Source organism: Crocodylus porosus, unplaced genomic scaffold, assembly GCF_001723895.1.
Source record: "Crocodylus porosus isolate Cpor-Errol unplaced genomic scaffold, CroPor_comp1, whole genome shotgun sequence".
Classification (NCBI taxonomy): Eukaryota; Metazoa; Chordata; order Crocodylia; family Crocodylidae; genus Crocodylus; species Crocodylus porosus.
Genome location: NW_017728911.1, coordinates 40938805 through 40950066, shown reverse-complemented (window position 1 = coordinate 40950066; position 11262 = coordinate 40938805). Strand labels below are relative to the sequence as shown.

Here is an 11262-nt window from a genome sequence, read left to right as displayed (position 1 = left end):
TCATAAAAATAAAATGTTACCACTGGAGCTCTAGTTTGGTATTAGACTAAAACATTTTTGAAAAAGGATCCTAATTCATTTACAGAAAAAAGAGCTCCACTTTCAAAAGTGATGCTAAACACTCAGACTCTTAAGTCCCATCATCTTTTTTTTTTTTTTTTTTAATACAAGCCTTGGCATTTCTAAAAAAGCTGCTGTAAATCTCAAGTAAATGTGTTTTAAAGAGCTTTTTCAGAAAGAGAGCAAAAGAAAAAACCCAATACCTTCCCTGAATAGAAGTGAAAACAGCCTGGACCTAGAGTTAAAAAGGCTGTTTCCTAAAGGTATTCCTAGAAAAAAAAAGTTACTATGAAGTTTAAATGCACAATTTTTTCTGTAATTTTCAGACAAAAACTAAAGTACAAAAGAAAAAGAAATCTGTCAATTTTCTTCTATCTAGTCCTTTTATCACATCATAATATTAAGCAAACAAGGTAATCACTTTGAAAGGTTATTTCACTTTGTACTAGGAGGCTATTCTAGTTCTGGCTGCTCTTCTGACACACAGCCACCCATATTCCTGAGTCAGACCTCCCTCGCAGAGTAGTGAGAACAGGGCACCTAAGAATGGCAAAGCTGTTAACTTCTCAAAGGAAATATGCTATCCCTACTCATTTTAGAGATTACTCAGACCGGGAACAATTCCCTCTGCCATTCCCTAATACCTATTTATACCATTCAGTTTTAAAAGGTGGACAAAGAAACTTTACCCAAGGATTCTCTTATTGTGCTGTGCTGAGACTCTTCATTTTTACTCTTGAAGCTCAAAATTAGGTTTGCAGCTTTAATATCAACTCGGAGTTTTAGGCTATCAAGCCCAAGTAATTCTAGAAAGCAGACACAGGCTGCCCCTATGGATGGTACATAAAAGAAAGAAAGGGCTAAAGCATAGGCTTCACTTCCTGCTTGCTGAATCCTGAAACAAAGGAAAAGTCAGAGTCATTGCAATGCAGTTTTTAACTGAAATTTCAGGCACAAAAATTCACATTGCATGTTAGCATTTATCATTCTGTAAAAATATCACCAGTGGAACTTCTGATTTTGGTAGTGTCAGAAAACATTTACCAGTTGGGAGTCACCATTTTAGGACAAAACTGAACCCAGGTAGGAAAATAAATGTCCTACATCAAAATATTAAATTTTACTTGAAATTTGCAATTTATTTAAATAAAACTTTTATAAAACTAATGAGCAATGCAAATTTCATAGTATTTGTTAAATAAGGTCTAATGTAAACACATTAAAAATTATCTTGCAAAGTTTACAATCAAAACCCTGCATTATGAGGAACCTGAAACAAAGGCCACAGGTTTACAGTGTCCAAGATGGATAAAAGTGCAAGAGAGACAAAAAAGACATAAATAGCAACTGGCAAATAAGAGTTTTAGATTATTAACATGGAAGAACTCTCACTTGTTTAGTTAAAGAAATTTGTTTCTGGCACGACTTCAGTTGACTGTTCCTTTAAATGTTAGCTGTGTCATCCACCCTAAGGCTGCCCTGCTTTATAATCCAAGGCCCACCGGGTCCCTCCATGTTGGAGGGAGGGTTCTAGGAGCTACTGCTGGAAGAGCAGTTCTGTCCGTGCAGTTCAAATGGATCCACGCTGACAAGGAACTGGGGTGGGAGAACACCTCTGAGGGCAAGAGGCAGAACAGCAGCCTGGCTCTCTCCTTCGGCACACGAGAAAGACCTCCATAGGCTTGAAGATGGAGGACATTCTCACTGTGCTTGTACACAGAAGTAATTATCAAGAATGGTCTTCCAACATGCTGGAAGTTTGAACTACAGCTCATTTCAGACACAAAAGTTGTTATATACAGGGTACCAACAGACAGAACAATTACACCAATTCAAAAGGCAGGGTGGCTTAATTGCATGTCACCATACATCAAGCTGAACCTCTACAACTCTTTCATGTGTCCACTCTATCCTCTACGCAGAAACTAAACTACAATAAATGTGTATCTCTGGTTTCATTCAGGGGTAAATTACTACAGTTTAGCTTCCATCTGTAGGACAGAAGAGATGTATGGAGCAGTTACAACACATCAGCCTGAAGCACAGTTAATCCTTCTTCCCCCTCCTCCTTTAAACTGGTACAATTGTTTCATCTCTCTCTACTCACAATGCATCTATATTTTAATTGTAGTGGTCATGGGTACATAGGATACTTGAAGACTATAAGAAAATAGTCGCTAAGCAAATCCCCTTCTATTAGCATTCTGCACTAAAACCCAGGCCCAGGTAAATGGTACTATCATAATTGCTTTGACACTGTACTCTACCAAATGGAGGGACTGCACTACTTGCCAACAGTGAACAGAAAATCCTGTGCAAAATACAAATAACCTAGAAACTTGTAAGACTTAAGCATCACTTTTCTGGAACTCCTTCTAATCTCATCGTTTCATAGCCCAGTGGAAATTAAAACCGATCACAGTGGGAACTTCACCTTGATTTACATAAATAAAAAGTCACAGTGAAGGCTGAGAATGAAAAGCCTTATATTCCTACTACACTCAGGTAGGAATTTTTTTCTCGGAAATGTCCTGAACCCCTGTATATTGTTACATTTTCTATATAGGGAAAAAATGCTCCTTTTCCTTTAAAGTTCGCCTGCTAATGTAACTCTTCCAGGTAAAATACTAGGAAAAAAAGCAGCTAGAACCTTGGATCATATAAGGTGGCTGAAGAAATTAACACCTATATATCATCAAAGCATAATTCAAATTTAAAGGGATACAGTCAACACGTGCTTCTAGTTGATATGAAACCTCATTTCTAAGAAAAAAAAATAGACAACCAAACCAAAATGATCAGGAAATAAAAATGTGTTTCTCTAGCTCATGTTTAGAAGCTGTCTTCTGATAGTCATTTTCTATCATTTCCCTTAATGGAAACTTTTACCATTTGCTCATGTGAATCCTTCACAGAGTAACAGGGCAAAAAAACCACATTAAAAGCAGGAAGAGGTTTTTTGTTTTTTTTTAAAGAAAGCAGAGGCAGATTTAATAACTGCAATTACTGTTAACTCTTTTTGCAGATGGCAGACTTCAATTAATTATATCCTCTCTTTTCTGTAGTTAAAACAGGGAAATTACAGTTCACAGGGAAAGAAAAAAGGGGGAAAACAGCTCTCTCCTTTTTATCTATAACTGGTTTTCAAGTTAGAGCCTAGTCCTGCAATCGTAAATCCTCAGAGTACTCCCCCTCGAATTGACTTTGGCAGATGCATGAGGATACCGTGTACCCTTGGTTTACAAACCCAGACCTAACATACTAGTTAAACAGCAAATCTTAATGTTATCAACCACAGACCCAACTATCTACAAAAACAAAGACACCCAATTCTACATTCTAGCCTTGTGTACATAAAGCTATTTAAAAAATGAACTTCATTGGTCTTAACTCGACAAGCCAACTATTTTATCTGTATTTTTCATTTTCACTATTCTTTACCTTCCTTTTTATTTTTTTGATGAACACACATTTGTTTTTAAATACAATACAATAAATGAGAATTTAAATTTTGAAAGCTGGAACTATTTACAGAATGACAGTCCCGTGTCTCATCTTAAACTGTGTTCTAGTATGGGGATATGCCACATTATTACCTATATTTCAATACTTACAACTGCTTTGGGGATTTGCTCTTTGCTAGCTGCTGTACTAAAAAAGTGCCAAAAGCAAACGATGGCCGTCCATGGTGCAAGTAGTAGGAAAAGTCTAGTCGTTCCATTATAGCATACTTGTTTACCAGTTCAGGAGATGAGAAATGAGGAAAGTCACATGAGGTGTCTAGAAACAAAGCATTACAACTGCATATAAACTTAGTTTCAAAAAGGAAGGTGCATTTCTGCTACTCAACAACTTCTACTGAAGAGGAAATCAAGCATCAAGTTAGCTCTGCTTTAAACTATAGAGGTTCCCAGTATGACTGGACTTTCAGTACAACTAGAGACACTATTTTAGTAGGTCACCCAACCTCATAGTCTCTTATCTTCCTTCTGTGAGAATTTGGAATATATTGCTCAGTTATCAGTACATTTCAAAGAGGATTGCTTTTAAAGATGTTTTTAGAAGAGAAAAGCACTTCAGTTATATTCATGTGCTCCCAACTTTCTCTTTCAAAAAAGTGCTGTTATAGCTAGACCACCATGATGTTCCTTTAAAATACAACCTTTAAACATAAGAAACGTTCCAAAAAGAAATGCTTATTGGACTAAGTGATCTATTGGGCATTCCCACTACAAACTACCTCATACAAAACAGCCTAAAAAAACCATTTTAAATTGCAACATTACATACCTGCAATGGCAAGAGTATTTGTTGACTGCCAGCCAAAGAGCTTGGTGGGATCAAATGGTGCTAATGACTGAAAAAGTAGATACAAATAACACTCGGAAACAGTTTAAAGTGTTTGCTGTTGTTTAAAAAAAATTTTTAAGATGTTTTTAAGGAGTTATAACAGGTGAGAGTAAAGCTGTTGAAGAGGCTACAGTGTCAATACCCCTGACAGTTGTTTTTAGAAAGTACCTATTCTTAATTCATGCAGGACCAGCGTGATTGTACTTTTAAGCATAAAATTAAGTCTCTCTGAAATAAATGGAAAGGTGAGTACACAAGTACTATGCTAAATTGCAGCTTTACTGGGACTAATGATTTTCTAGAACACAGTGGTTCAATCTATCAATGGGCCATTTCACCATCCAGTGTAAGCCCTGAATATGCAACAAAGGCAACCTAGTTAAGTGTTTAAACAAAGACTTCAGGAGTCTAACCTTACACGCCATTTCTTTTTTAAGAAGAAAACTTGTATTGGGCTTAATGCCTTAAAGCCCTGTCAGTCCGAAACCCAAGCTCCCATGAAGTAATAAATGATAGAACACTATTGTGTATTTTGTTGTGTAATCAGGCCAGCCTAAAAGATGCTAAAGGTAGTAGTTTTTCCACCCCCAAAAAATGAACGTGCTTCATCTTCTCTATGAAACATTTAAAAAATAAGCTACAAAATACAAAACAGATAGAAAATTTAAGTTTAATTAGTCTTAAACTAAGTCAGAAAAACACATTCAAACTGTCCACAGATCAAAATAGAACTTCACTCACATTCTGATTTCTACTGTATCATGCAGCTTTGTTTGCAATGCATTACATGTACCTGAACAAGATGATAGAGTGAGATATCTGATGGAAGAATTCCATGAGAAGTGTACTGGGGAAAGAGAGCAGCCCTAAGTTTGGGGTAAGGAGCCAGTGCCATTTTTAAGAGTTGTGGATCCACCTTCTTCAGAGGCTTTTCAGCATCTTCATTCTGAAGAACCTATATTGAAAAAGGAAAAGAAACAGAGTATTTCACAAATAAAAGTACTTGCACACAGACACAATTTAAAATAAGATTTGAGAGCCAATTCCCATGGCTACTGTATTTTGCTATTTACTTCTAAACCATAACATTTTTTAAACAGATATTATAAACCATTATTTTTAAATATACTCTAATATTTGGTCTATTTTTCATAATGTAGTGCATCTTTGCTCCTGGGGCAACTGTGTGGTGCCAGTGTGATCAGCTGCCGTTGTGGCACTGCTTGTTTTTGCCTCCCCTCTCCACAAATGCAGTGTCTGGCGCTGCTGCCTCACTTGTGCCCTCCTCAGTTATGCTACAGTTAATGAAGGATATTATACTAAAGGTATATTTTCAAGCTATGTATCAAGAAACAATTCAGTGGCATTTCCCTGTTAGTCTGAATCATGTTAAGACAACATCCCCTTTCATTTTGCATATCATAGCAGTAGATTTCCAGAGACAAGTAGCATAAGGTTAGTTAGCCATTATAGACATTACCTGATCAATACCTCCAGGTGCATACATTGTAGTTGCAAGAGCTAAAAGCGTACGACCTTCCAGCAGCATGCTGCTGACGCTGGCTTGATTACTAGGAATCAAGATCTGAGCATTTGCAAGACTAGCCTGAAAAATCATCTTTGGATCTAGAAAAAAGAAGTGAGGTTTTTGTCCAATAAAAGCAATGATTTAATGACATTATTAAATTATAAGTTTAAAATCATTTCATATTTAAGAAAAAAGGTTAAGGTTTATTTAAGTCAAGCAATTTTCTTCTTAGTTTTATGCACATGTCAACAGATGGAATTATAGACTCTTCTTAATTTATGTAAAATTCTCATTGTGCTCAAATAGGAATTTAGTCTACATAGGGGGTTGGACTTGATCTGCTGGGGTACCTTCCAACCCTGAAAATCTATGAAATCTATGAAAATCAGGTCTAGTATTTTACTTTGTGTCATAAATCAGTTTTTTTTTTAACTCTACAGCAGAGACATTTTTGAAAAAATAAACCTTGAATAAAGGGTTTATTTGCATTTATTCACAATTGGTTAAACACTGATAAAATGCTTGGTGCTATAAAAGATGGATGGGATTTTTAGAAATACGTGAATAAGTCAAGAACTTTCTTAGTGATATTGACTGATTAATGTTGATATTCCTGGATAAGGAATGTATAACGTAAAAGATTGCAGGTAAGTTAACTCACAGTGAACACATCTTTGTTCTGTTGCTATTTAGACTTCTACTAAGGTATTCATCAGCATTTTCAATGGTACATAATCTCTCTCAGGTACTTACAAGACTCTCACCACTGCAGCATTTGAATCCCTCATATCTTTATCCTGGACACCCTTTGTGAAACATTGTATTCCTCATTTTACTGATAAAGGACTCGCGCAGAGAGGCTACTTGACTTGCTCAAGGTCCCACAAGGAGCAGAAAATTAATCTTAGCTCCCCCAAGTGTTTAGCTAACACCCTCCCACTTGACAGTCACTTAACAAGGCCAGGCTCCTACCTCTTGGGTTACTGGCAACCCCTCGACACTGCACTAGAAATTCAAACCAGGGGTGAGCTTCATGCAGTTCCTTGTTATCCAAAATAGGGCAATTCGAAGGAGTTAAACTGAAAATAAGACAAAAATAGTAGCATTGTGAATATAACAAACTGAACAGTCTCTAGGGCTGTCAACCCAGCACCAATCATAGAAGTAGAGCTCTGCACCTGAAGCTTTTAAAGAACCTGAATTTTTATGAAAACCTTGTTTCATTGAATTGATTTGCAGAGTTTTCTCTATCCCACCCTTACACCTTTGTTTAAACAATTACAATGCTACTGTAGCTCCACTTCAGTCAGTATAGATTTAACACATTTTAAATTTTTGGGTAAGCAACAATCCCTGAATCTTACAATTTACATTACCATTGTAAATACCTGACTAACTTTCATTCATATGTCAGAATGTATCATTCAAATTGAACAGCTTTTGTTGAAAGGATTTTCAATAACTTATCTTTGATTACGTTTGCCCTCATCCCACTGTTTGCTTCATCCCACACATTAACTTGCTTCCCACCCTCAATGTCTTCTTCTCATTTGTTTCATCAACCATTCTCTCCAAGAACTGCTAGAAAATATTTGTTCTGTCAGAACAGCATCTGTTGCCAAGATACTATTTGCTTCCTACATCAAAAGTGATGGCTGGGAGAATAATCCTAAAGCAAATAGCCTTCTCTCTTCTCAAAACACAACTAACCTTGACATGCAATTCTGCAGCAAATTCACTAGTTAACATGTCAAAATTTTAGTCATAGCTGGGCCCAAACTGGACAGGTTCTAAATAGCACTGCTATTTAGTTCCATATTAAGATTCTATTACTTAAATCATTGCAGTGTTTCAAATGGTCACAGTAATAATGCTCTTCCTTAAATATTAAGGAACATGCAAACCGTCACCATATCAATCATAACACAAAGAAAGCTTCAACATCAGACAGCAAGAGATACTCAAGTGTCAGAGTTGAGCTTTCAAGGGCCACGCTAATTACTGTCAAGGCATTACAGTACCTGCCATGGGACAAAGCTTCAGTTCAAAGCACAATACACCTCCTTCCAAATTTTTCTTGAAGTCATTACTGCTCTGACAATCTTTAAATCGTTCTTTTTGTCAGATAACAAGAACTGTTATTCTTGAAAATTTCATCACTTGCTATCTAAATTGTATTTTACTAGCTTTCATTTTTAAAAATTATCAGAATATAAACACTTTTTTTCTGGCAAATATATCAAATAATTGTACCTGTAATAGTCTAAATAAGTGTACAGCAGATATTGCAGACTATACTCTAAACAGTAAAGGATGAAACAGGTATGGAAGTCCAAACCACTTGCAGTACTGTATTTTGGAACAGGGTGTGGATTTTGCATTATTCCTCCAGTGTGGGTCAATCTTAGGAGGAGCAGTTCAAAATCATCTTGCTCAGATGGGACAAAAATTCCATTTCTATCAAGGAAAAAGAAACATTACATACAAACATATATTATTAAGCACTTGTAGCTTTCACAGATGTGGAGGCTGAACACAACAGGAATTCTAATTATATTGCATAGTGTATTGCAGAAGCAACTATAACATGCGAAATACATTTGCTTACAATGCTTTCACAGCACCACATAAGGGTGTTATTATTCATTGTGGGAGGGACATGAAATATTGCATATTTCTGGATTTCCTCAGCACAGATAAAATGGACAACAGAAACATCTTTTATGCATAAGATCCGTGCATTGGTTGTGTATTTCTTGTGCTCCCAAAACTCCTACTGCATTCAGTGAGAAGTCTGGGTGTGCAGAGACTATGGGATTGAACCCATACTTTTCAGCTGATTCATACCATCTAAATAAATATATTTCTTTTTTTTGTATGGCATTGTACATCTTAAACTTCACACAATTATGCTTTTATATCCCAAGAGTCTGGTTCTCCAGGAATGTAAGCCTAGTGTGAACGCCATGGGGACACTTACCTTGCCAGCTTGTCTAATATTTCATTTCTTACGTAGCTGCTGCATAGTGTGTTCTGGTCAATGATATCTGGTGTCAGAGGAGGCCAGTTAGCTTGTTGACATAAGGTCTGCCTGTTGTGTGGAAGTGACTCTTCAATCCATGAGCAAATGCTAAGCCAGTCATGCTGGGCTGTTATGTGCATCCAAAGAACTTCAGAATCACAGGACTTGAAGTCTGAATTTTAAACACACAATGACAACTTGCTGAGGCAATACTGAAACTTGTAGCTAATATACATACCTTGTAAATAGGTAACTTTCTTTGAGTTAAAGGCAGTGCCATAACTATGTAAAACTTTACTAGTGAAAGTACTGCAATGTAATAGGCTGCAGAGAACACTAATACATGTCATTTGCTATAAATAGCAAACTATTTTGGGAAGCCCTTTTAACCTTTTCCTTGCCCTCTGATCCTCCTGAGTATATTTTTATGGTTGGATGAACTCTAAAATTTATTGGAGTTTTTGCCCTGACACTCATAAACATGTCTTTACTTTGCAACAGCAAAAAATAAGTAAACCTCACTCGTAATGTGTTACATCTACACCCATGTCACATATGGCTGCAAAGTCACCTCAGTTTTCAATGTGCAGTTCACTCATGTTGGAATACTTGCCTTCTGGTGATTTTTTAGGAAGAAGTATCATCTCTTGAGTGAGTGGATCCCACCATTGAGCCCAGTTTAACATAACCCTGTGATCTTTGTTGTTAATCCGATGCTTGTCAAAATTTAAAAATGTGCTCAGAACAGCTGTGTGACTGGAGAGATCTTCTTCCTTTCTCCAGTTCCTAAAACTGACAGCAATATTCACTCATTAATATGTTTTCATATTAAACCACAGTTTATAACACCAGTAATGTTAACAAGAGAGTTAATCAACTTTGTGTTTGAAAAGTGTCCATAGAAATTAGATTTTATATCTTCAATCAAAATTTTGCTAGTGCCTTGAATAAAGTAGCGTAAAGGGGAAAGAAGGCTGGTTAACTCCACTAGGTATAGCAGTAAATATTCAGTATAGTAACAACTGATACAACAGGCACATGAACCATAACAGGAATATTTTATAATGAATCAGATATTTAAAAGCCTCTTAATGTGCGTTATTTCAGGGAAAAAGTAAGGTAACGATGATTAACTGCCACTGATTGTGTCCAACAAAAATAAGCTGAAATACCATACTGCATGTGCCGTAAGGCTTTAACATTTTTACATTTTAGCACAATTCCCTAGTTATTTAAGGTAGTACGCATTGCTGTTACTATTTTATTTACATTCACATGTATTTATCTTATTGTTGTGACATTGGCAAAAGCCCTCATAAAGCTGAAAATATTTAGCCATGCGCAGTATGCAAAGATTTTACACTATAGTCACAATTCTTGCATTCCTGAGAGCAGCAATCAGCTTTCAATCTCGTGTAGTACTTTCCACAGTACTGACGAACCCACATGATATTGCACTTGGACAATCCCAAGAGTCTACGTTTGTCAGCATAGCAAAGCATGCCGAATACAAGCCTGATTCATAGTTCTTAGCATGTTTAAAAGCTTAACAATACTGTTAATTTGCAATAATAAAGTGAAGCTGCATTACCTGGAAAGTGAGTGCCTCTCTCTATTTTCCTGGAAGGATCCTGAATAAAAGCTTTCAACCTGATGAACAAAATCTATCATTTTCTTTTCTTTTTCAGAAAAATAGTTTTCTTCTTGCAGTACTCCCACCTTGAAGGCAAATTTAACAAGTTACCTGTGACTGCAATTCTACTTTACAAGTTAGTGCTCACATAAAAAGGAGTTGGGTGCTATTGAGATAGAAATAATCTATGGGAAAAAAACTTGCAGGGGTGTAAATAAATGTAAGAAAAAAAAGCATGGCACCTATCAAATCAATGAGAGTTCCAAAACTGACTTTACTAGGGCCAGGATTTCAACTTGTGAAGAAGAAAACTACACCAGGGTAAAGAAACATCACTTCAACTGCAGATGTAAAAAAGAGACAGAAAAGACACGGCAATGGCAAATTTCTAAGGCTGTTCCATGGAAATGGGGCAAAAACCGAAGTGTTTGTATCAGGCCAGCCCGGGGATAGGAAACAGCATTTATTCTACACAGAGTCTCTTAAGCGCTAATAATTTAGTGGACGAGCGAAAAAATTATTCTTTCACTTACCAGCAAATCCCGTATATTTTTATCAATAGTGTGCAGACATATCTTATGCAACTGCTCCTTCACATCAAAACCCTATAAGAGAGAGAGAGAGAGAGATTTCCTTCACAGGCTAATATAAATTCTGCACATGGATACA

The 11262-nt window shown here is 36.4% G+C and overlaps 1 protein-coding gene across 1 annotated transcript in view; it reads right to left on the bottom strand.

Moving 5' to 3' along the window:
- Positions 1-11262, bottom strand: part of SPG11 (spastic paraplegia 11 (autosomal recessive)) — a gene marked incomplete at its 5' end in the record, with an annotated part of 46782 nt that overhangs the window by 22906 nt on the left and 12614 nt on the right. Inside the window, 11 exons of the mRNA XM_019533196.1 lie at positions 727-955; positions 3675-3840; positions 4351-4417; positions 5204-5365; positions 5891-6036; positions 6911-7017; positions 8192-8395; positions 8919-9132; positions 9574-9752; positions 10552-10679; positions 11127-11198. Coding sequence (XP_019388741.1) covers positions 727-955; positions 3675-3840; positions 4351-4417; positions 5204-5365; positions 5891-6036; positions 6911-7017; positions 8192-8395; positions 8919-9132; positions 9574-9752; positions 10552-10679; positions 11127-11198 — 1674 coding nt within the window. The remainder of the gene's footprint in view (positions 1-726; positions 956-3674; positions 3841-4350; positions 4418-5203; positions 5366-5890; positions 6037-6910; positions 7018-8191; positions 8396-8918; positions 9133-9573; positions 9753-10551; positions 10680-11126; positions 11199-11262) is intronic.